Source organism: Diabrotica virgifera, chromosome 9 (assembly GCF_917563875.1).
Source record: "Diabrotica virgifera virgifera chromosome 9, PGI_DIABVI_V3a".
Classification (NCBI taxonomy): Eukaryota; Metazoa; Arthropoda; class Insecta; order Coleoptera; family Chrysomelidae; genus Diabrotica; species Diabrotica virgifera.
In genome coordinates this window covers 42,089,491-42,116,589 of record NC_065451.1, presented here as the reverse complement: position 1 = coordinate 42,116,589, position 27,099 = coordinate 42,089,491, and the positions used below count along the sequence as shown (strand labels likewise).

Below are 27,099 nucleotides of genomic sequence, written 5' to 3'. Positions count from 1 at the left end.
CAGTGTAGCAGAATAATCTATTTTTTTGTTCTGATATGTAAGTTTAATTTTTTGCTAAACTATTGAAATTATTATCATTATAATCTCGTACATCATGTTAACTTTCGGATGACCAAGGGGGTAAATTTGGACCCCCATTTGAACACCTTGGATCATCTATGTCACACTTATTCTACAAATAGAAAGACGCGTCGTTGGCCATTATGCCTTTTTTACAATCTGCTCAACATTGGGGATATAACTCGATGATCCGTTTACGTGGTTCTAATGCGCCAGAAAAGGAAATTCTTGTCAACAGAAGAGCTTACCTAAAAAACTGGCACTTGATTTAGTGAAACCTCAAATGGAAAGTCGTTTGGAATGTTCGACTTTGAGGCGTGAACTTCGCGAAACTATTTGCAATGTACTAAAAATACCTAATCCAGTAGAAGTACCAACAAGGCCGGTTGCTGCCACAGGCAGATACACATTTTGTCCCAGAAGCGAAGATCGGAAATTCAGAGTTAGCTGTGCCCTATGCAAAAAATTCATTTGTTTGCATCATCAAAAAAAATATGCCTAACTTGAGGATAATAATATAATAAAATATTTTTGTATACAAAATAGACCCTTAACATCCTAATGTTATGATTGTTTTTGTCATTTACGTTCTTAAATATACATATATAAATATTTTTAGGTCGATATTATTTGGGGTACCACTGTACCCCCGTGTAGCAGATTGAGTTTAGAAAATAAGTGTAGCAATCCAGGGTAAAGGTCACCTTGGTTCTTTCCAATTTGACATTTGTTGGTTGTCATAATATGGGAATCATTGTAATAAAGACTAAAGGTTTAAGTAAATATATTACTATTGCTTATATTATACATATTGTTTAAGTGAATATACTACTTTTGCCATATTGATTCTTAATAAAATCAGACGCCATTTCCCCCACCAAAGTAACGGCGGCATTAGGATGACCTGCTAGTGTAAAAGGAAAAACACTTCCATCTGCAACTCTCAGCCCTTTAACACCATAAACTCGGCATTCGGAATCTACCACATCTCCACGATGAGGATCTGGACCCATGGGCGCAGTTCCTACAGGATGGTAAAGGTTCATAGTCATCTGTCGAAGTGCGCAGAACCAGTATTCCCTAGATTGGTACCGATGTTGTTTACATGCACGTAAAGGTCCTCCTTGTAACTTTGTATCTATACTGCGCATGGCTTTGGTGTTCGTTATCTTCAAGAAAATAAGTATACCTTCGTAAAGTCGTCTTAAGTCTCTGTTGTCCGGATCTGATAAGAATCTGTTATCGATTAGTGGGTAGTCGAAAGGATCTTTACTTCTCAAACGAACAGTACCTATCGAATCCGAATGTAGTGATGTTATGTAAGCTACGAAAGACTTAGCTGGGTTGGTGTACTTCCAGACATCTTCGTACGTCTCATTGGTCAACCTGAACGCTCTCTGGGATAGGTCGGTTGTAGCATTTGATGGTATGAACATTATTTCTATATCTGGGTAACCAGTACCTAAAACAGCAAAAATTTAATTTATTATTAATGCAAATATCTACTTGTGGTATTTTTTTCAACAACACAAATTCTGCCAAAACGTGATGAAAAAATTCTAAAATAGGGGAAGGTTGCGTAAAATGGTCCCCTAACATGTTATATTAAACTACTGTTTAGCTTTTTTATAATAAGTTAATTATACAGTGCAGACTGTACGGAAAGACCATAAAGGAAAAGTTAGAAATATACAGAGTGCGCCAAACCTCTGGTTTTCTTTGATTACCGCTAAACTGTGAGATATACAAAAAAATGTTTATAACAAAACTAATGTGTATCGAAGACGTCTATAATTTAAAATTATTTTGGATTATACAGGGTGAGTCAGAACGACGGTATGAACCAAAGTTTTATTTTTTTAAATGGAACACCCTGTATATTAAATCATTTTTGAATATATTATTTAAAAATATGAAAAATTTGTATAAGGTCTTAGAGGCCGAAAGTTAATAATTTTCGAAATATTTACATTTTTATTGAGAAAAATGGTAATATTTATAGGGTTGTGGATTATGTTTCCAAGGTAATAAAAATTTAAGTGATAAGTCAAAGTTTTTATAATATATTGTTATTATTAAATAATTTAATATCTCTTACTTTTATCCATAAAATATACAGTGTGATCACTATTTGCAAATACAAAATTTTCTTATTTTTTTTTAATGGGACGCCCTGTATATTAGTTTTGCATTTTGTAATAAATATTACAACCTTTCTTTTGCTATAAGGTTGTATGTACCTAGCATGTTTCGTTTTGTAGATATTTTTAAAAAAACTATAGATTTTACGTTTTTGCGGATTTTTTATTTAAAATTTTTTTTGCAAAAATAATAATTATAATCTGGTTTTAGAAACATACACTAAAATATAAAATATGAAAATAAAAACGTAATTAAAGATTAAAATAAATCGTATGCTAGTACAATTCAATTGAATTTATTAACTTTTAATTATTTTACAAAAAATATTTCAACATAATAATGAATGCATAAATTAGTAACTAACTTAAATAAACAACCAAATTTTAATCTACCCTAGTAATTTTTCTACCACAGCAACTTTCCTGTACCAAATTAAATGTTAGTTATATTGTATTTACGAGTAAGATCAGTTAATAACTTTTTAATTTACCTATATCTTGAGAACGTCTAAAGTATGCTTTGAAACAAATGAACGTTATAGAACAGTGGTTCCCAAAGTGGTCCAGGTGGACCCCCAGGGGTCCACGAGGGACTCAACGGGGGTCTACGTTGGCGTGAAATAAAAATGGGGGTGCACAAGTTGTAATTGGGGGTCCACGAACACTTTATAGTGATTTGGTATTTATTTAAACAAATTTGCATTTTTTTATCGTAAAATATCAATGGGAAAAAATAATGTTTTAATAGTAGGGACTTAAAAATAGCATTAAAATATATTATAACAAGTTATTTTGATTAAAAAGTTTATTTTTAGATTATATAACAAGTTTTTGATGAAATTTAGGTGTAGAAAACTTTAAAATGCCGTTTTTTACGTTCTCCTCCATTCCCAAAATACATGTCTTTCGATTTGACTGAAAATTTGCCCACAGATAACCAAAACACAGGACTTTAAATGTTAAAAGAATTTGTATAGTTTTACAACACAACAGAAATACGTGGAATAATTAAAGTGTCCAAAATATAGGCGGCTACTGTAATTACAGTCGGAAAAATGAAAGAATACTCATGAACGAACATATAAAACACGCTGTATTTTCCTGTCACCGTGTCACACAAAAAATTGGCCAGCGCAAGTACATGTAATAATAATTATTACATGTACATGCGCTGGCCAATTTTTTGTATGACACGGTGACAGGAAAATACAGCGTGTTTTATATGTTCGTTCATGCGTATTCTTTCATTTTTCCTACTGTAGGTACAATTAACTCGGAAAATATCGGCGCTATGAAAATAATGGTTAAAAATTGTAGTAATTATTGTAAAGACGATTTATTTGGAACAATTTCAATTTCTACCATTTTTGTCGAAAAGTTGAAAATGGAGGAGATATTGAACAAAACCGCTGCTCTCAAACCAATCAGGTCTTATGATCGCGCCTTTACCGCATACGTACTACCTGGAATATTGATTTTAGCAAAAAATGAAGAAAATAAAAATTGTATTAAATTTAATTCTTTCCACTTTAGTATAAGTATATTTTTGTTTTAAAACTAATAATAAACGAGATAATTCAATAATTCTGCTCTAACCGTCACTATTTTCGCCCCATAACTCAAAAAAAATCGACGGCACAAAAAATTTATAATAAAATAAATTATTGAAACCATATTTTTAACAATTTCAGTCAAAACAGAATAGAATCTTGCTGGGGTAGCTCGACATGCAAGATCAAATGCTAACCCGACTGGACTATATAATTTTGACTCAGATATTATTTATTGCATGTAACTTTTCTTATACATATTGTAAAACTACACAAATTCTTTAAACCACTTAAAGTCCTGTGTTTTGGCTATCTGTGGGCAAATTATTAGCCAAATAGAAGAACATGTATTTTGGGAATGGGGGTAAATGTAAAAACAGTATTTTAATGTTTTCTACACTAAAATTTGATCAAAAACATCTTAAATCAAAAAACTTATTATAATGCCTAATAATCACATTTTTGAGTCCCTTCTATTAAAACATTATTTGTTCCATTGATACTTTACGATAAAAAATGCAAATTTGTTTAAATAAATTCCAAATCACTCCGCCACTGCCACGATGAGTAGAATTCTATTTTGCCGCAAATTTCTTGCATATGCAATTCTACTGATTGTGATTCCACAATCCTGTGCTTACAATGTGTAAGTCCTGTGCTTGTTACGTACAGCATGTCTTGATGAAGATATTCAGACATACGTTCAACATTTAAATGCGCTGCATGATGACTTCAAAAACAGATTTGAAGATATTTTGATGATGGAAATACTACCACGGGTCATAAATCCATTTGATGAAACAGAAGTGGCGGATGTGCTATTACAAGAAGAACTACTAGAGCTCAGCACCAATGAAGAGCTGAAGGTGCAATTTAAAAAAAGGCTATAAAACATTTTGGCTGCAGGCAGAAATACCTGAAAAATTTCCTGGGCTTTGGGAAATTGCGGGAAAACTTTTCATAGCGTTTCCCTCGTCATACCTTGTCGAAAAAAAGTTTAGTGTAGTTACAAACCTATTGACAAAAAAAAAGGAGCACCAACAAAAGGAATCCTAACAAAACTAAAGCCAAATATTGATAATTTGCTGTCAATCCATCAAGTACATCCCTCCCATTAAAATTATTGGGATTTTTTTTATTGTTGATTTGCATATTTAAAGTTACGTAACGTTATTAGTGTTTTATTTTAATTCTTTTAAGTCTGTTATCATTATCATTTTAATAAATAGATCATAAGAAAATATACCTACTACTTTTTCTTTATTTTTATCACTCCGAATTTAGCACTATTTTCGAAGACGGAGAACAGGAGTTAGCGATGTAATTTCCCGAATTGCCACCCTGAAATGGAACTGGGTCGGACACGTCACCCGAATCAGTGATGCGAGGTGGACGAAGAGATTACTTGAGTGGAGGCCGAGATTAGAAAAAAAAAGTAGAGGAAGACCACCTACTCATTGGACTGACGATCTCAAGAAAATGTCAAGAAATTGGATGCAAAGTGCTCAAAATAGAGCACAATGGACAAAAATGAGGGAGGCCTATGTCCAGCAGTGGACGCAAAGAGCTGGATGATGATGAATGATGATGATGATTTTAGGATTGGAGCTCACCCGCGACGCCAATTTCCATCGTTATATCTTCACATTTGGAACGAGTTTTGGGAATATGGTAAAAATGAAGCAGCAGGGGGTCCACCGAAACCAGTAAATTTTTAAAGGGGTCTACGAGAAAAAATAGTTTGGGAACCTCTGTTATAGAAGTATATTAAGAAGTAAATAGTATCTATGTACCGACTCGTGTCACAAAAGCTGGTAATAATTTCTAATGGTTCCGCCAAAAACAAATGTCATATCCACCAATTGTTCGGTTGAAAAATTAAAATTTTAAATATAAGAAATTGTTACAAAAATTTCAACTACAAAAGTATTACCAGCTTTTGTGACACCAGTAAATACTATTTAATAAAAAATAATTTGGCTGACACATTTAACATTCATTTGTTTCAAATCATACTTTATAATTATTATGTTCTCAAGATGTAAGTAAATTTAAAAGGTAAATTAAAAGTTTAACTGATCTTACTCGTAATTACAATATAACTAACAATTAATTTGGTATAGGAAAGTTGCTGTGGTAGAAAAATTACTAAGGTAGATTTAAAATTTGGTTATTTATTTAATTTAGTATGGGCCATTCCACGAACATACGCCTGTTTTGAATTACTTCGACAACGAATATTTTACTGTGCAACATAAGAAGTACGAAAGTAAATGGCGCTAATAATTATTCCAATAAACAACAATGTAATTTGCAATTTACTTTCGTTCTTCTTATTTTGCACAGTAAAATTTTCGTTGTCGAAGTAAACCAAAACAGGCGTATGTTCATGGAATAGGGTATAACTAATTTCTGCACTCATTAGTATGGTAAAATAGTTTTTGTAAAATAATTTAAAGTTATTAAATTCAATTGAATTTTACAAAAAATACTAGCATACGATTTATTTTAATCTTTAATTACGTTTTTATTTTCATATTTGATATTTTAGTGTATGTTACTAAAATCAGATTATAATTATTTTTTCGCAAACATTTTTTAAATAAAAAATCCGCAAAAACATAAAATCTATAGTTTTTTTAAAATATCTACAAAACGAAACATGCTAGGTACATACAACTTTATACCAAAAGAAAGGTTGTAATATTTACTAAAAATACAAAACTAATATACAGGGTGTCCCATTTAAAAAAAAATGAGAAAATTTTGTATTTGCGAATAGTGATCACACTGTATATTTTATGGCTAAAAGTAAAAGATATTAAATTATTTAAAAATGACACTATATTATAAAAACTTTGACCTACCACTTAAATTTTTATTACCTTGTAAACATAATCCACAGCCCTATAAATATTACCATTTTTCTCAATAAAAATGTAAATATTTCGAAAATTATTAACTTTAGGCCTATAAGACCTTATACAAATTTTTCATATTTTTAAATAATAGATTAGAAAATAATTCAATATACAGGGTGTTCCATTTAAAAAAATAAAGCTTTGGTTCATACCGTCGTTCTGACTCACCCTGTATAATCGAGAATAATTTTAAATGATACACATTAGTTTTGTCATAAACATTTTTTTGTATATCTCATAGTTTAGCCGTAATCAGAGCTCATAGTTTAGCGTAAAACCAGAGTTTTGGCGCACCCTGTATACAGGATAAAATCGGAGAAGACCAGGCAGGATTCACAGAGGAGAAAGCATGCTTAGATCACATTTACACGGTCGAATAAGTAATAAAAAAACAACAGCCAAAAATAGATCCGTCCATCTGGCTTTTGTAGATCTTAAGAAAGCATAATGCTCGATACCTAGAATCAAGCTATGAGAAGCAATGCAAGACATCGAAGTCCCACGAAGATTATTAACAGCAGTAAAAGCACTCTACAAGAATAACACAGTGACTATCAAAATGGTTAATAGAATATGCAGTCCATTTAAGGCGACAAAGGGACTACTACAGGGCTGCTCTATATCTCCAAACCTGTTCAAAATATTCCTGGAAAAAAACCTGAAACCATGGAAAAGAAAGTGCAAAGGAATGGGTATAGCAGTAAGGAACGAATATCTATATACACTAAGTTTTGCTGACGAACAAATAGTGACCGCACAAGACTAAGATGACCTCAGTTTTATGATGAGGAAACTGGAACAGGAATATACAAAGAATGGGATGGAAATAAACCTAAATAAAACTGAATACCTGATAACGGAGAATACAGAAATAAAACAACTGGAAATAGACGAAGGTAAACAAATCAGAAGAACAGATAAGTACAAGTATTTATGTTTTATAATATCAAACAAAGGAACAACTGCGAAAGATATAAAAAATAGACTAGGACAAACAAGAGATTGCATACGAAAATTAACCCGATACTGTGGGATAAGAACATCAGCATAAAAACAAAAGAAAACTATATATACCATGACAAGAAATATCTTCTTGTCATGGTTTTCTTAATAATAGACTACATCGAACAGTAGATATTAACCTGGTACGGACATGTCAGAAAGAGCAGACCAAAATCGTTGGATAAACCAAATAATAGAGTGGAGCCCGATAGGAAAAAGGAAGAGAGCCAGACCCCTAAGATCCTTCAGAGATGAAGTGGACGAAGCAATGGAGAGAAGAAATCTACAGGAAGGGGACTGGCAAGACATAAAGAGCTGTAGAGAATGGTTGAGTGAAGGAATACAGTGAAAACTGTGGATATCCTTAGTATATATGTTATAGTCAAAGCCCGAATTTCAGGCTCTCCTAGGTTTGACTAGGCAATCCTCAAGTCTGACTGACGGTCTTAGTCAAAGCCCGAAATAAATTACAGTTTCGGCTTTTGACTAGTCAAACCTAGGAGAGACTACGTTGGTGAGGTAAAGGTCGAAATTTAATTTTATGAAATCGGGGTTTGCTAGTCAAACCCCGATCAGCTATTAAATGTCGTAATTTGTTAGATTAGGTTTAATAGAACGTCATTTTTTAATTGTAATGTTTATTATTTGTATATTATAAATAAAATAAAAAAATTAGTGTTTATTCTCGCATGTTGAGGCATTATGCATTTAGAGTTGCACAATTAATACGTCAGACCTTTTACACTTACATGGTTTTGAAGAGCACTTCTTACTGCAGTGGTATTTTATAAATCCTTGTCCTCCAAATTTAGAATCTTTTGTACTAATTTCTCTTAGAGACAGCTTAACGTCTGGAACATCTTCGAAATTAGGAAAATTCTCTTTATATTCTCTTCTATTCTATTGTTTTATCTTGTATGATAGCCAAAATATTTCGAGCATCTCCTTGGCACGCGTTCGAGAATGCGTTGTGCACAAAGAGAAAAGATTAAAATAAATAAAGGAAATGCGAATGTCTTCATGCCCAGGCTAAAGCTATGAAACAATTAAGTGAAAAAAAATGTCTTCCAAATTTCGATCGGAAAAACTGTAACAACACCTATCCCCAGTTTTGATGCTCGAAATATTTTGAGTAGCATACAAGATAAAACAATTGACGGTTTATACAGAGTTGGTACGAAATACGGAACAATTAACAGACTTTGTTCAAGAAATCAAATAAAAGATTGCAAAGAGAAATTTCCAAATTTCGAAGTTGTTCCAGACGTTAAGCTGTCTCTGTCTCTAAGAGAAATTAGTACAAGAGGTTCTAAATTTGGAGGACAATGATTTATATAATGCTACTGCAATAATAAATGCTCTTTCAAATTACGTAAGTGTAAAAGGTCTAACGTATTGTGCAACTCTAAATGCCATAATGCCTCAACATGTGAGAATAAACACTATTTTTTTATTTTAATTACGGCAATATAAAAATAATAAACACTAAAATTAAAAAATGACGTTTTATTAAACCTAATCTAATAAACTACGACATTTTAATAGCTGATCGGGGTTTGACTAGTCAAACCCCGATTTCGTAAAATTAAATTTCGACCTTTGCCTGATCAACTTAGTCTCTCCTAGGTTTGACTAGTCAAAGGCCGAAACTGTAATTTATTTCGGGCTTTGACTAAGACCGTCAGTCAGACCTGAGGATTGCCTAGTCAAACCTAGGAGTGCCTGAAATTCGGGCTTTGACTATAACATATATAATACATATACTAAGTTTATTCAGTACTACTAGCGCCACCTCTGTACGAAACTGTCAAGATGTACTAAGCATAAATTTTAACACGAGCATTTTTAAAGGGGTATAAAAAAGTACAGTTGAAAGATTCTAAAAGTGCCGGTGGATGATGACGTCTACTCGCAGTACTATTATAGTCGGTGTATGAGAGAGAAAGTTTTCGAAATAATGAAATAACAAATATAATAAAATTTGTTATGGTTTAAATTTGTATAGTATTTTTAAGATAATACCACAATAATTCGAACTTCAATTTTTATGAAATGTAGTTTTTTTAGTGATATTCGCCAAACTGTTGTGAGCCCTTGTATTTTGTATTATGTGCTTTGTAAAACTGGTACTGTGCTTTGCCCCGGATTGTAAACACTATATTGAAAGAGGGATATGTAGATCCTTTGTCATTTCAAAGGATCTGGTTGAAAAGAAGAGGTGGATTTCATCCCTAAAGTAAGAAAATATAATGAAGAAGAAGAACTGAATTTATCGCCCGTGGGGTACGGCTTACAAATTATGCCACCATGAGAAACAATGTCGATATGTCATATCCCCTCTATGTCAACTCTCCCAGAGGAGAACAAAAATGTATACATATACTAATAATTGGTTTTAAACATTTACCTCTAGTAAATTGTGATTCATAAAATCCAACTCCTTGATTATTTCCCGGTGCAGCTAATGGTCCTACTCCTTTCAAAAACTGTGATACATAATTCTTTAGTGGCAAAATGGGCTCTGTGTAATTGGTACTAAATGATAAGCCATAAAAACAAGAGTGATCCCGAAGAGTACTACCTACTGCTAAATCTTGAACTACTGGTATATTCAAAGCGTTTAAATGATCTGTTGGTCCGATTCCTGACAACATAAGAAGCTGTGGTGTTTGAAATGCTCCTGCGCTAACTATGACTTCTTTAGAGGCTGTAGCGATAAAACTTTGACCATCTTTAGTAAAAGCAACTCCTCTAGCTACTTTGTTTCGATCTATAAGGATTCTGGTGGCATAGCTGTAGGTAGAAACCCATAAATTTTTTCTCTTGAGAATAGGTAGTACAAACGCTGTTCCAGCATCCTGCCTTCGTCCATTTTGTGTATTGATTTGAGCAGGAGATGCACCTAAACCTGTGACGATTAAAAAACGTTTTTAATTATTTTAATTCAGTTTAAGTCAGAAAGCAGTAACTTTTAGGAGACCCTGTATATCATACAATTTTGATAGTCATCAGAACCTATAAAAGTGTTGCATTCTAAACATTTTAACGAAAATATAAAAATCTTAATACCTCCTAAGTGAGAAAACACTTAAACTTATTGAATAGCATAAACATCTAATGTTTATCACAGCCCATATTGCGTCTGTTAACTTTTTTTCTATTGGCTCAATTAAATCGTTCGATAAGCAAAGCTGCCTGGATGATGTAAAGTGTGAGAAATATTTGTCATTCAAGGTTTGGCGATGAAGGGAACCATATAGAAGATCCGCTGTGACGTATTCATATATCTGGTTGAGTCTGAGAAAGCCTTCGACAAAATACAACACATAAAGCTTGCAAACACATAAAGGAACAGAAATAGATGATCAGAATTTGAGAATTATTACAAACTTTAACCGATATTAAAAAGCCATTATTCGTGTAGGATAACAAAAATCTAAAGAGATCCCAATAAGAAGAGAAGTTCGACAAGGATGTGTACTATCCCCTCTACTTTTAATATGTGTTCAAAAGGGATTTATATCAATAAACGGAACACTAGTCAATAATCTTAGATATACAGACCATACAATCCTCCTTGCGGACAGCAGAGAAAGGGCTGCAAATTATGATTGATCGCACTACGCCGTGCTGTGAGAGGTATGGAATGACTATGTTGAACAGTGTTATAGAAGGGTGTGGAAAATATCATGGACACAACACGTGACAAACACGGAAATATTAAGAAAGATGAAAAAGAAAAAAAATGCTTAACAATATGAAGAAAATAAAAATGAACTATTTTGGTCACATACTAAGAATTTAAAAATATGAGTTAATGTGATTAATTATACAATTATACAAGGGAAAGTCGAAGCAAAACCAAAATAAATTGGAGACACTGGAAGAAGAAGAAACATCAACACCAGAATTGACCATAGATCAGAAATGGCAAAATATAACCAACGCCATAGAAAGCGCCGCAGCGGAAACTATAGGGAAAGAAAGGAGTAACAACAAGAAAAACCAGTGGTTTGACCAGGAGTGCGAACAAAGCTTACAGAAGAAAGCAATCAAGAGGCTTAAGTTACTAACACGACCTACAGAAGAGAACAGGGAAGACTACAACAGAGTAGGGACTCAAACGAGAAGACTTTTGAGAAGAAAAAAGAAAACAGTACCTAGAAGCACGAATACAGCAACTCGAGGAGGAACATAGAACGGGTCAGTCTAGACAGTTTTAGACAGTTTTATAGGGACCTAAAAACAATGACGGGCAACACGATCAACAGCCCAAGATTTATAAAAGACGATGCAGGACAATTGCTCACAGACGACGAAAAGATAAGCCGCCAATGGAGAAAGTATTTTAAGCAACTCTTAAATGCAGAAAACCCCACAACGACAGGGCAACAACCTGAAGTAAAGTCCGCAATTTCGTCCCTAAAAAACCATAAAGCCCCAGGCTCAGACGGAATACTGGCGGAACTATTAAAAAAATTGGGAGAAAAACTGCATCTTGAAATAGAGAAGACACCTTATAAGAGAAGTCTGGGAAAGAGAAGAAATACCGAAGCACTGGGATGAAAGCCATATAATACCTATTCACAAGAATGGAGACAAACAAATATGTCGGAACTATAGAGGAATATCGTTAATTAATACAACATACAAGATTATATCCATAATACTGTTTAGAAGACTAACTCCATTCGCAGAGGAAATAATAGGCGACTACCAAAGCGGATTCAGACTGGGAAGGTAGACCATAGACCAGATCTTCGTCCTACGCCAGGTGTTGGAAAAAAACTAGGAATTCAACTGCGATGTACACCAAATCTTCGTGGACTTCAAACAAGCTTACGATTCTGTTAGCAGAGAAGCATTGTGGGAGACTATGGTAGAAATGGGAGTACCTGGAAAGCTGGTATGATTAGCAAAGGTGAGCACGGAGAAATCTTCCGCACGAATCAGAATTGGCAGCACCACGTCGGAGGAATTCCTCATTGACACCGGTATTAGACAAGGAGATCCTCTCGCCCCCTGCTGTTTAACTTCGCACTGGAACATGTAGTAAGGAAAGCTCAGCCACAACTGACAAACGAATTTGCTGCCCAATGATCAAAAATACTATTAGTGTTTGCGGATGACGTGGACACAATTTCACAATCCACCAGAGATACAAAAGAAGTTTTCACCCTATTCGAGAAGGGAGCCAAGGAAGTTGGTCTTAAGGTCAACGACGATAAGACCAAGTACATGTTGGTTACGAAGAATCCAAGACCAATGGTTAGACAAAACGTAACAATTAATGAATACAATTTTGAAGTCGTCAAAGAATTTAAGTACCTGGGAGCGATCATAACATCTGAAAATAAATATGAAAAGGACGTGGCAGCAAGGATCATTGCAGAAAACAGGGCATATTACTCATTAAGGGCTACTTAAATCAAGAATACTCTCAAGACCAGCAAAAATAAGAGTATATAAGACATTAATTCGTCCCACAATAACGTATGGAAGTGAAACATGGCCTCTGAATCAGCGGCAAACGACAAAATTACTGGTACTTGAAAGAAAGATACTGCGGACTATCTATGGGCCTTGCAGAGAAGAGACAACAGGAAAATGGAGAAGAAGACACAATGATGAACTCCAGACAATATATAGAGATGAAAAGGTAGTACGCTACATTAAAGCAAACAGAATACGATGGACGAGTCACGTGCTAAGATCAAGTGACGAAAGACTTCTGAACGCCACATTCTGGGAAAAGCCCGATGGAAAAAGGCTAGTTGGTCGCCCAAGAAAGAGATGGAAGGACACAGTAGCCAGTGGTTTACGAAAACTGGGAGTAGAGCAATGGGAAATAGCTGCTCAGGACCGACAACAATGGAGGGAAATAGTAAACGCGGCCAAGACTCACATAGAGTTGTGGTGCCAAATGATGACGATGATGATGATAATGATGATGATGATGATGATGATGATGAAAGTTGAAGCAAAAAAAGGGGACCGGGGACAACGCACATCCTGGTTGATAAATTTAAAGCAGTAGCGTGGAAAAACAACAATATAACTCTTCAGAACCGCTGCAGACAAGTAAAACTGCAATGATGATCGCCAATGTTATTAAAAGATAATGAATATGAATAAGAAGAAAGAAATGTTACCAACCTGTTCCAGAGTTGTAATCAGATATCGGTAAACCTAGTTCTTCATGTGCACGTAGCCAGGCTATTAGTTGAGGGCTTTCGGGTAGATGGTACTCCACATTGAGGAGACCTTGATATCCATGAACTGATCGATCAACAGGAGTTCGCTTGTCTCTGTGGTTGAACCTTTCGGTTCTTTTAAAAATAGGCAAAACGTTATTGTATGACCACCTAGAATCTTGAACTTTATTCGCCCATCGGTCAAAATCTAGGTTCGAACCTCTAGAGTAGACCAAGCCGTTTATTAAAGTTGAGCCACCTACTCCTCGTCCTCTGGCATTTGGACACTTTCTGTCAACCATACCTGCAAGTTTAATGAAGAATATTTTATTATAACATTTTATTATAACCTGTTTTATTTTAATCAAAACATATTTTTTATAAGGCGATTGTCGTTACGGCGTACCACATGCCCAGCCCATCTGAGTCTGTTGACCTTTATATATCGGTCTATATTTTCCTTTACGAAGAGAGGCTCTAACTCGTTATTGTATCTGCGCCGGCATTCGTTTGTCACGCTGTCTCTGCAAGGGCCATATATCATTCGAAGGATTTTACGATCCCACCCCAGCAATTGATTTACTTTTTTTTGTTAGCGTCCATGTTTCGCTTCCATACGCGACTACTGGTCGATTTATGGTCTGATAGATCTGGATTTTTGCACCTAGTGGGAGAAATTTTGACTTCAGTAGGTGTTGGATTGCAAAGATAGATCTGTTTCCTACCATTATTCGCGTTTCAACTTCTCGATCTATCTCCTTGGACTATCTATCTTGGATTGGTTATCTGACCGATGAACTTCTCGTTCATCAGTCAGATGACCTAGCGATCTGAGGCGCTCGATCGACAACTCTAGAGGATTTGCTATCGAGTTTAGAGCCCCGGCTAGTGAATAGAAAAATAAAAAGGCTAGTGTCGTAGTCTAAAATTCAAAAGAATATACGACGTGGTCTGGAATAATCTGGTGTCTGATCGGCCTATGGGGGAGCGGTGCGTTAAGGGATAAGGGTTTGCGGCTCGGTGATACTCCTCTATAAATCATTACCGGAACGTTGACGCCTAAAGACGGTGTATACTGTTATGCTGTACCTTTTCTCTCTGTTCTGAGATTGATCAGCATATTCTAATTTTAATTAATTAACCAATTATATTAATGACTACTTATGGAAATAAAACCAAAGTTAAATAAAACTCTCCAGATAAGATTTATTCTCAGGGCTAATTTATTGAAGTTATACTTCTTTAGGCGCGATTGAGATTAAGGGTGAATTTATATTGATCTGCGCGCATGCGCACACCGACAGTTTGGTATTAGTCTTTATACGGGCTCTGATTGGGTGTTGAAATGATCTGTCAATAATTGTTCAATATGGAGGTTATCGGTAAACAAAAATGTATAATATATTAGTTTTTATTGTTGTGAGGACAGAAATAAAATCAAATTTATAATTATAGTGACTTTTTAAATAGTTTTTAAAAGCCACAGGTACGTAATTCTAAATGTTTCAGTTGTATTCCAATAAAAAAATATCTTCATACCTATTTGGAAAATGTAAAAAAATAATGTACTTACCTAGTACTTGCTATGCTATACCCCTAGTAGGCAATGCTTTAATTTACATAATCTGATTACGAACAAACTTTCTACAAATTTTCATCTAATGTATCGTTTTCTTACTCTATATATTGTTGTATTTTATTTCGACAAAAATCAAACTAATAAAAATTCATATAAACAAAATGTCAAAAAGTTGTTCAGTTTGTGTATATTCCCACATGACGTATACGCCAAGGTGGTGCAGTTTGAAATCGCTTCGACTCTCGTACGGCGGGATACACGGGAAGTAGGTTCAAGCCCAATGCAAGTTATATCATTTTTTTATTTTTTTTATAGATCTTATAATTGTAAGTATATTATTATATAATTTTTTCAGAAAATACGTATTTAATTAAAATTTTTGTCAACAATTATTGTTCAGAAATCATTTGTGGCATTTTTCAATGTGTTTGTGTGTGTTTTATTCTTTTATTTTTTTAATTTTTGGTATTAGTCCAAGGCGCATCTGTTTTGAGATGGACGTTGAGAGGTGACTCAAATTTTTTTGCAGAAATTGCTTGAAAATAACTCAAATAATAATATTTGAGTTATCCTCCCACTCAAAATGGTCCGAAGCATTGTTTAAATAATCAAAATGTCAAAATATGAAGGAAAAATTCGATTTGTTTATTGGTTTTTTGATTAACCCGTGTTGAGCTGGCCCCCCCCCCCACTTGCAAAAATTAAAAAACAAATAGCCCTGATTTATGAGCACTCATATTCCGCAAACTAAAAATTTTGAGCTCGTTCCACTGAGCAGGAATTTAATACCCTAGTGGGGGGGGCTGAGTCAGCCCCCCCCCCCCCCCACTACTTAAAAATAGGAATATTGAATCGGTTTTTGCGGCAGAATTACGAGCTATTTATGAGCTCTTGAAATTATATAGTTTCGATTTTTGAGCTGATCCCCTTCACCCCCAAACAACCCTTTAATTGATTTAACTTAAGAGAAAGATGCTGAGAAAACTTAAAATATATCGTATTGCGGATATAATTCATATAGCTTATATACTCTAAGAATAAACTATTAAATCAAGAGCATTTCGATTATTGAGCTACAACCCCTTCGCAAGAAAACCACCCTATCTTCCCGGCTTAAGAGAAAGTTGTACTTAAAATGCATTAAACTAATTATTTGGCGACTACATATCATTTAATAATTTATAAGCTTCCAAATTACGCGCATTTAGATCAGTAGATTGCAATTTATTTTGTATAGTGCAGTCACTGAAGGTAAAAATCAACGATTACCTTCAATTTCGGTGAACCTTCATCGATTTTCACGAAAATTGGTCAGTGGTTAGAGGATACGTCAAGAAACAAAGGTGACATGGTACCACCTTGCGCCTTTACCCTGAGGGTGGATACCGCCCCTTCTCGGGTGTGAAAATTATTTTATAAAAAATAAATGCACAAATCAATAAAAGAACAAATTAAAAGCAAAATTTATTATATAAAGTTAATAAAATAAGTCAATACTTTTTAAGTTATTAAAGATCAAAGATTTTAATTATTTGTGAAAAAAATGCATGTTTTGAAAAGGTTTTTTGTAAATCACTGAAAAACTTTAAGTTTTTACAAAAAAGTTAATAGTAGTTTAATTCGTATAGCTTATATTCTAAGAATAAACTCTTAAATCACGCGTCTTTCGATTATAGAGCTACAACCCCTTCGCAAGAAAACGACCCCATATTCCCGGCTTAAGAGAGAGTTGTTCTTAAAATAATTTAAATTAATTATTTGGCGACTACATATCGTTTAATAATTTATGAGCTTGCAAAATATACGCATCTCAATTATTGAATTGCCATTTTCTTTCTATAGTGCAGTCACTGAAGGTAAAAATCAACTAGTACCTTCGATTTCGGTAAATCTCCATTTATTTTCACGAATTGACAATAACAACTTGGGGTTTTAGCCTGGGGTATATGTCACCCCTTCTCGGGAGTGAAAATTACTTTATTAAAAATAACCCCACAAATCGAGAGAGGGACAAATTTTAAGCAAAATTTGTTATATAATGTGATTAAAATAAATCAATACTTTTTGAGTTATTAAAGATCAAATATTTTAATTTTTGGAAAGAAAATGCATGCTTTAGAGAGATTTTTCATAAATGACTCAAAAACTGTAAGTGTTTACAAAAAAGTTTTCATCACTAAAATTGAAGCTAATAAAAAATATAATAAATTGCTTACTTGAAAAACCCTTTAATGTTAATTTAAAGTAAGTTATTGGTAATTAAATGTATATTTTTTTCCGCGACTGTTAAAATCTAAGGGTTCAAGCTTAAATAACGGGAAAGAGATGCATTTTATAACACTTAGGTACTAAATACTTGTCAAAGTACTTAGAAATACCTATGAAAAATAAGATGCAGAAAAAGTTGATAGTATCAAAATCCGCTCACCAATTTTCGTGAAAATGAATGGAGATTTACCGAAATCGAAGGTACTAGTTGATTTTTACCTTCAGTGACTGCACTATAGAAAGAAAATGGCAATTCAATAATTGAGATGCGTATATTTTGCAAGCTCATAAATTATTAAACGATATGTAGTCGCCAAATAATTAATTTAAATTATTTTAAGAACAACTCTCTCTTAAGCCGGGAATATGGGGTCGTTTTCTTGCGAAGGGGTTGTAGCTCTATAATCGAAAGACGCCTGATTTAAGAGTTTATTCTTAGAATATAAGCTATACGAATTAAACTACTATTAACTTTTTTGTAAAAACTTAAAGTTTTTCAGTGATTTACAAAAAACCTTTTCAAAACATGCATTTTTTTCACAAATAATTAAAATCTTTGATCTTTAATAACTTAAAAAGTATTGACTTATTTTATTAACTTCATATAATAAATTTTGCTTTTAATTTGTTCTTTTATTGATTTGTGCATTTATTTTTTATAAAATAATTTTCACCCCCGAGAAGGGGCGGTATCCACCCTCAGGGTAAAGGCGCAAGGTGGTACCATGTCACCTTTGTTTCTTGACGTATCCTCTAACCACTGACCAATTTTCGTGAAAATCGATGAAGGTTCACCGAAATTGAAGGTAATCGTTGATTTTTACCTTCAGTGACTGCACTATACAAAATAAATTGCAATTTACTGATCTAAATGCGCGTAATTTGGAAGCTTATAAATTATTAAATGATATGTAGTCGCCAAATAATTAGTTTAACGCATTTTAAATACAACTTTCTCTTAAGTCGGGAAGATAGGGTGGTTTTCTGGCGAAGGGGTTGTAGGGGTTAGTAGCTCAATAATCGAAATGCTCTTGATTTAATAGTTTATTCTTAGAGTATATAAGCTATAGGAATTATATTCGCAATACGATATATTTTAAGTTTTCTCAGCATCTTTCTCTTAAGTTAAATCAATTAAAGGGTTGTTTGGGGGTGAAGGGAATGAGCTCAAAAATCGAAACTATATAATTTCAAGAGCTCATAAATAGCTCGTAATTCTGCCGCAAAAACCGATTCAATATTCCTATTTTTAAGTAGTGGGGGGGGCTGACTCAGCCCCCTAGTGTATTAAATTCCTGCTCAGTGGAACGAGCTCAAAATTTTTAGTTTGCGGAATATGAGAGCTCATAAATAGCTCGTAAATCAGGGCTATTTGTTTTTTAATTTTTGCAAGCTCAACACGGGTTTTTGATTATAACTTTAAAACTATTCATTTCTGAGAAAAGTTGTACTAACATAAAAGTTGCGTAATTAAATTTGCTACAATATAGAATTGGTTAAAAATTTATAAAATAGTCACCCTTGTTGCAAAATAGCAATAATTGCCAAAAAAACCATACAAAAACAAGTATTAGCATTTTACGTTTTTAATCCATTTATACTACACTTAGGACCTTAATGTTTCACACAGAAAAACTTTATGCTATAGTAAAACAATACTGTAAATTTCATTAAGATTGGTTTAATATATTTTGCAAAATAAATTTTGCAATACAGCTTTCGCAAAAAAATTCATTTTTTTTTAAATGTTGCAGAACTGAAAATAAAGCAGGTAGCAAGTTGATTTTTTTTTCTTATAAAAGTGTACTGTACCTTTCATTTGCAATTTGCAAAATTAAAATCGATTAATTACCATGGCGTCACGAAATTTTTTAAATAAACATTAATTTTTGGTGCTATGCGCAGGACAGCGGTGTTCGATTCACACAAGTTGATTTCCACCCAAATTTCTTCCAATCTTTATCTAATATATTATTTTCTTACTCTATATTTTGTTGTATTTTAATATTTTAATTCCACAAAAATCAAACTAATTTTATTATTGTTTGTGAAATATTGTTTAAACAATTGCATATATTTAAAAATATTCTTTTATTCTCTAAGTTACAATATATGAATAAAGAAAGTTTTTGCTAAAAAAAGTGTTATTTCAAAGGATGTATGTGTTTTTATTTTGCAATAAACAAATTTATTTATTTATTTATATCGAACTGTAATAAAAATTAAAATGTATCAATCATTATCAAAGATCATTGGAATGCAAAATCAAAGCAAAATATCCGCTGTCCTGCGCGTAGCACCAATAATTAATGTAATTTAAAAAAATTCCTGCCGCCGTGGTAGTTAATCTATTTTAGTTTTGCAAATTGTAAATGAAAGGTACAGTACACTTCTATAAGCAAAAAAAATTCAAAATTCAACTTGCTATCTGCTTTATTTTCAGTCCTGTAACATTTTGAAAAAATGATTTTTTTTTGCGAAAGCTGGATTGCAAAATTTATTAAACCGATCTCAAAGAAATTTACAGTATTGTTTTACTATATATAAAGTTTTTCTGGGTGAAATATGAATGTCCTACGTATAGCATAAATGGTTGAAAAAAGTTAAATGCAAATACTTGTTTTTGTATGGTTTTTTCGTCAATTATTGCTATTTTGCAACAAGGGTGACTATTTTTTAAATATCTAACCAATTCCATATTGTATAAAATTTAATTACACAACTTTTATGCCAGTACAACTTTTCTCGGAAATGAATACTTTTAAAGTTATAATCAAAAAACGAAGAAAAAAATAGAATTTTTCCTTCATTTTTTAACATTTTGATTATTTAAACAATGTTCCGGACCTTTTTGAGAGGGAGGATAACTCAAATATTATTATTTAAATTATTTTCAAGCAATTTCTGCAAAAAAATTTGTCACCTCTCGACGTCCAAATGTACTAGTATTTTTACAGATGCGCCCTGGTCTATATTGTTTTAATAAAAATTTTTGGAAAGTAGTAGAGAAACTGTTTAAAGTATATTGATTTCGTTGAAATCATATAATAGAAGTATAACTTCTTACGTGCTTACAAAGTACACACATTCTTTTTTTAATCTATTACCTTTAGTTTGTGGCTTCTAGCATCTCTGGTTGTTTACTTCCTCCAGGACAAAACAGGGAAAATAAATACACTCAATGTCATATATACCTCGTCCAATTTACTTACCGTTGCACGTCATCCGCGCCATAGCCTGTGACACGATACCAACACAAAATATTTAGGCGGTGGGTATGTTCTTTTTTAGAATCAAAATGATTCTAAAGGGGAACACACCTACCGCCTAGATATTTCGTGTTGGTATCGTGTCACAGGCTATGGCGTGGATGACGTGCAATGGTAAGTAAATTGGACGAGGTATAAAAACTAGAAATATTATTTATTTATCCAAAATACCACAAATATAAGATTTAAATAAGTGCTAAAATCGATTTTGTTGTTACTATTTCTTATCTAATACATTTATCATTAATTCTGCTATCTCCTTTTTTACAAAATTTTATTTAAATGATTCGGTAGACTGTACTTAGTACTATACAAAAAAAAACAAAATTTAATTTTCTTCTTTTGAATAGATTACTTATTTATTATTTGAATTTATTAAAGACTTTGTTATACTGTAGAACTGTTCAATAACAAAAAAATATGGTATGTGGTATACAACACTCTCTCCTTTTTACAAATAATCTGACTAACCTTTTTTTCTCTTCTTTCCTTCCTCTTATGGAGTGTGTAGTCATGGATTCTCCCACACATGCTCCTTGGATGCTATGACGGTCCTTCTCGTACAAACTGTTTCACAAATAAACAAAAGCACTCCTCGTAATCTCTCCTCAATTTTTTCTCTGCTCGATATCTTGTGCAAACTGATATAACGCGGCTATTAGTTCCAGACAGAAAACTGGAATCTCTTCGGACACGAAGAGATTGAACTTTTCAACTCGATCAACGATTTGTTTCAACACGATTCTGCTTATCACGGCCACCAACTTCACCACTTTACACAAACTTACTGCTTTTCAAAAACTGGACTGGTCTCTTTAGATCTTCTTTACACAGTGACTCTGTTTTTTTCTCCTCAAACTCAGACTCAACACTCTCATCCCCAGCATCCGTCTTTCTCGCCAATCACAAAACATCCTCTCTACACATTACATCCATACTTTCATTTCTTAAGAACAATTATTTATGTATATAACTTTTCCTTTTTGTCAAAATTCTGGGAGACACCATAATTACTCTTGTTTTTCTGCATGCTAAACAAAAAACCTTATATTCTAAAACTCAATAATTTTGTTTACTGTCTATCCTTCTAAAAAACATTTATAACCGTCCTATTGTCCATTCCAAAGCGAAATAAATGAACTTTCTAATCCTACCACACAATTGTATAGGTCCGTTCAGAGAACCATTAACAAACCACCTAACGATTTTCACTTTCCGCGAAAACACTGTTTACTAACTAAATTATACCATTTACAATTTTTTTGTCATATACAGGGCGATGAAAATCTATGATTTTGTGGTCTCTGACTTAAATTAATTTTCTAAATTTTTCCCATAAAAATTATACAACAATACATATACCTCTCGATATATTTGATGATAAAGTCATCTATAATCCAAAATTATTTTCGATTATAGGTATAGGGTCAGTCAGAATAAATAGAGAAATGATCCAAAGTTGTGTTTTTTAAATGTCAAACAAAAAAACCTTTTCAAACAAAAAAATTCATAAAAACATTTGCGATTGTACGCTTTTTATGTTGTTCTGAAGCTAATGAATGGAACAGAACAACATAGAACGGGATCCTACAACATTCACAAGAAATAATACGAGGAAAATATCAATACCATACATAAAAGGACTATCCGAGAAACTTAAAACAATAGGAAATAAATTCAACATTTCAACAACATTCAAAACAACCAACACATTGAGATCTATTCTATCTAAAACTAAACCTAACAATGAACAAGAAAGGACAAAGAATTGTATTTATAAAATACCTTGTGAATGCGAACAGTTTTATATAGGTGAAACATCAAGACCATTAAACGTTAGAATAAGTGAACATCAATCTTATATTAAAAATAGAGAATTTGATAGATCTCAAATATGTCAACACGCATGGGATAATGAACATAGAGTTCAGTGGAGAGATTCAAGTATAGTCCTGAAAGAAACAGATAGTAAAAAGAGAAAAATCAAAGAAGCGGCTCTAATTATGCTAAACGAAACCAATTGTGTCGCAAATTCCTCGGTGGAATGCAGTAGGATGTGGATACCCATACTCAAAGAGGAAGTCAATAGAAAGAAAATACCACAATTAGTAAGTCAATAGTCGAGTTAGTACATATTTTATATTTTAGTATTACTTATATACCCATGTAATATTGATATTATTTATAATTTAAACAAAATTATAGTAAAGTCAGAATTTGGTATTAATTTTGAGAGTAAATTAAATGTAAGACCAAATACTTACGATGTCGGGATAGTATCACGAGGTTTTTCCTGGTTTTCCCTCGTGATTTACTATGAGATCTCTAACGCGAGAATTTTAATGTCACCGTTGCATGTGGTTGTCTTTTTAAAGACAGATCACATGCTATGATTTTTTTGTGACGGATATTCTTGAGTTGGGGTTGATTTCATGTAATCGAATGAACTATCTTTCAGTAAAGTCGTCCCAGGAACGCAACTCATAAATATTGGCAATATCATTTTAAAGTCTTCTACTTTAAAATGTATCATATGTATCTGAATTGCGGATATAAATGAGTCAAATTAAATAAATTATTAGAAGAATTTTTTTACTAAGCAACAACATTTTTGTTTATATTAATAGTATTTTGTATTTTGACAACGGCACCCGATTTGGGCGTCGAAACGTTAATAAAAATCATTTTTTAATAATATTGTGGCTTATTTCCCATTCTAAATAGTTAAAACGCTTTTTATATAAACAAATTATATAAAAAAAGAATGTGAGTCTACTTTGTACGTAAGAAGTTATACTTCTATTATGAGTTCAACGAAATAAAATAATTTAAGCAGTTTATTTTTATTTTATTAAACTAATTTTAATACATACCACTTTCCAAAAATCCAAAAATTAAAAAAAACAGCAATTTTCCGCATTTGAACCCGGGACCTCTCGAACTCTAGTCGAATGCTGTACCAATGACGCTACGAAGGCATTGTTTTGACTGTTTCTCGGACTTTATGACAAATCACGGTAACAAATAGACGAAGTGAAGTATTAAATATAAAAATGTTTTAATAATACGTATTATCTTACTCCCGAGGAAGACAAATCCAAAGTCACAAAAATTATAATAAATATATTTACTAAAAACACTAATATACTTTTTCCATACCTTTTTTTGGACTGATACACACATAACTTAAAGAATTTAGCAACGAATGACATACTGTCTTTGCGCATGCGCGCAGAATAATAAAAATTCCCTCCCTATCGCGCCTAAAGAAGTTAACTTCAAAATTTTTACAAAATAATATTCTTACCTAAACAGGCAGTTGTTTGTTGAACACTGACGAATCCCCAATTATAGTCCGTATATTCGACTTCGAAGTACATATTAGGTATATCCGTGATGTTATCTCTAAAACCACCAGCCTCTATTAGCAATATTTTCCAGTCTTCCACTTCAGATAATCTGTTAGCTAAAAGACTGCCAGCAGGTCCTGCTCCAACTATAATAAAATCAAAGGAACCGAAATCTAAAAAGAAAAAGATATATGCAAGCAAAAGTTATTCACTACGTTGACAATAGAGAGATATTGCAAATTTAACACAGCCTACGTTGCGCTATTTACACTGCGCTATTTTGACAGAATTGACATGTCTCAGACGTTTCATAAATGCAGATATTGCTCAACATTTTGGGTGCGGTATTTTACGGCTCGATTAAGATTATTTGTTTATCTAATTTGTACTCAAAATCCAGAATTTAATTTAGATGGAAGAAAGGTTTGTATTTTCTTCCAAATATCGAGCAATTTGTTTAATTGTAGTATAGTTAGGACAATCTATATAGAATAATATGTTTTAAGTTAATTTTAAATAACCTTATCAGATGTGCACTATCGGAGTGACATTGACCGCAGGTGAACTGATGAGGCGTGTTGTTGTGATTAACAATTAAATATAAAATAGACGACAAAACATATGAGGAATCAATTATATTATTGTACGTAGAATTGGGACATGCCTCGGCTGATTTAATATTATTGTTTATAATAAACTTCGAAGACTTATAAATAAAGTATGTAGTTAGCAGATGAAGTAGCAATTATTTATATAAGGACTATAAGCGTTAATTTTGTACCAACCCTTCAACATTTCCTTACAAAATGATCCTTGAATGTTCTTATAAATAAAAGATTTTCCTGTTGCACTCTTCATGTTTTCCGGAACTAACGTCCAATTTTCTGGGGAAGTCAATGGATTTTGACATAAAACTTGTTTAAATAAACACAAATCGTCATCGGAGGTAAACCTAATTCATTTGCTACTGCCCGAGGTACTCATTTTAGCAAATTATTACGAATAAATTTGGTTTAAATGAAAGATAAACAAACATAACTTAAAAATAAAATAGCGCAACGAATACCGCACAGCGTAACGACTCCCCTAATAACGGCAGGCCGTATTTCCAATAACGCAGCATAAGCCAGATGTCACATCTGCGCATCCTCTACTGTCAAAATAACGCGTGCTGTAATACAGCAAGTGCAAAAAAGACTCTGCAATATCACTATACTGCCCCACTAAGCACAAAGGGGGTATCTACATTAGACCTCAAACTGAGAAAACGACGTTTAAAGTTCAAACCTCATTTATTTTGGTTTTTTATTATGTAAAACCTTCAAACCTTTTTTATTGAGTTTCTTATTTTTTTCTTTAGCTGAATCTATTGTTTTAATAGTAAAATTTATTATTTTACATTAATTATACCAAATACTGCCAAATTTACAACGAAAAATACTAACAATGCTAAGATGTTTAAGTTGTAACTGCATTGTACTACGCCAAATAAGTGGTATCTGCGTAGTTACGTCCAAAGTTCTTAAGTAAAAGCAGATACCACTAATAAAGCTTAGTATTTACACCAGTGGCGAAGCGTCCATGTAACCACTGTTACCATTGGTAACAGTTACAAATCTTGCAAATAAATATTTTATGACTACTACGAAATAATTCCATTTATATTTTTTACCAACAGAAATGCTTGTTAATAGTACCTAATTCAGTAAATACCCAACTAGACGCACGAAAATATTGGCGAGATATGTGAATCCATGACACGTTATCATATGCCGTTACCAATACTGGCACTGCTAACGGTAACGCAGGAGAAACCTCGCTATCGCTCGGGACTAGCTCTGAAAATTTTTAAGGACCGACGGGTCTAGAGACGGCGCACGGGCACGCGGTGCATATCAGTATTGTTACCATTTTGAAGATTGGTAAAACTGTAAAACGTTGGTTTAGTACCTATTACAGATTATAGTGTGCGTGCATTTAAACATGGAAGAGTGTTGCTACGTATTGCGTATTGATCAACTACTTAAAAGTCATTCTACTTGTATATTTTTTTATATAGGTATTATTTTAAAGAAAAAAATGTTATTGAAAATGGAAGAATTAAAATATAAACAATAGTTTTCAACATCTGTTCTTTTTCCTACTTGTTCATTTTTTTATGTTAATTTTATGGTAGAATAATATGTTTAGTTTGTTTATTATTTATTGTTATACCTGTTCTTCTTCTTCTTCATGTGCCATCTCCTCTAAGAAGGTTGGCAACCATCACGGCAATTCGCACTTTCGATACCGCTGCTCTAAAGAGATCAGCAGAAGTGCAATTAAACCAAGCTCTCAAATTGTTTAACCAGGAGATGCGTCTTCTTCCGCGACTCCTTCTACCCTGTATTCTTCCTTGCATTATCAATTGTAACAAGTTATAACGCTCGCCCCTCATAACATGTCCCAGATATTGCAGTTTTCTGACTTTAATTGTATTTAAAACCTCTTTATCTTTTCCCATTCTTCTCAACACCTCGATATTCGTGACTCTATCCACCCAACTTATTCTTAATATTCTTCTGTAGGCCCATTATACCTGTTACATATACATAATTACATATGATTCATTCCACCAACATACGCCTGTTTTGGATTATCGCGACAACGAATATTTCAGTGTGCAACATAAGAAGTACGAAAGTAAATGGCTCTAATAATTATTCTATTAAACAGCAATGTAATTTGCAATTTATTTTCGTTCTTCATATTTTGCACAATAAAAT

General features: G+C 33.0%; 1 protein-coding gene across 1 annotated transcript in view; it reads right to left on the bottom strand.

Annotated features, from left to right (window-relative positions):
• Window positions 1-827: 827 nt before the first annotated feature.
• The window catches only part of LOC126892725 (glucose dehydrogenase [FAD, quinone]-like), a 61,631-nt gene continuing 35,359 nt past the window's right edge, over window positions 828-27,099 (bottom strand). Inside the window, exons 4-7 of the mRNA XM_050662365.1 lie at window positions 24,292-24,507; window positions 13,831-14,172; window positions 10,082-10,582; window positions 828-1,522 (exon numbers count right to left, since the gene is read on the bottom strand). Coding sequence (XP_050518322.1) covers window positions 876-1,522; window positions 10,082-10,582; window positions 13,831-14,172; window positions 24,292-24,507 — 1,706 coding nt within the window. The 3' untranslated portion in view covers window positions 828-875. The remainder of the gene's footprint in view (window positions 1,523-10,081; window positions 10,583-13,830; window positions 14,173-24,291; window positions 24,508-27,099) is intronic.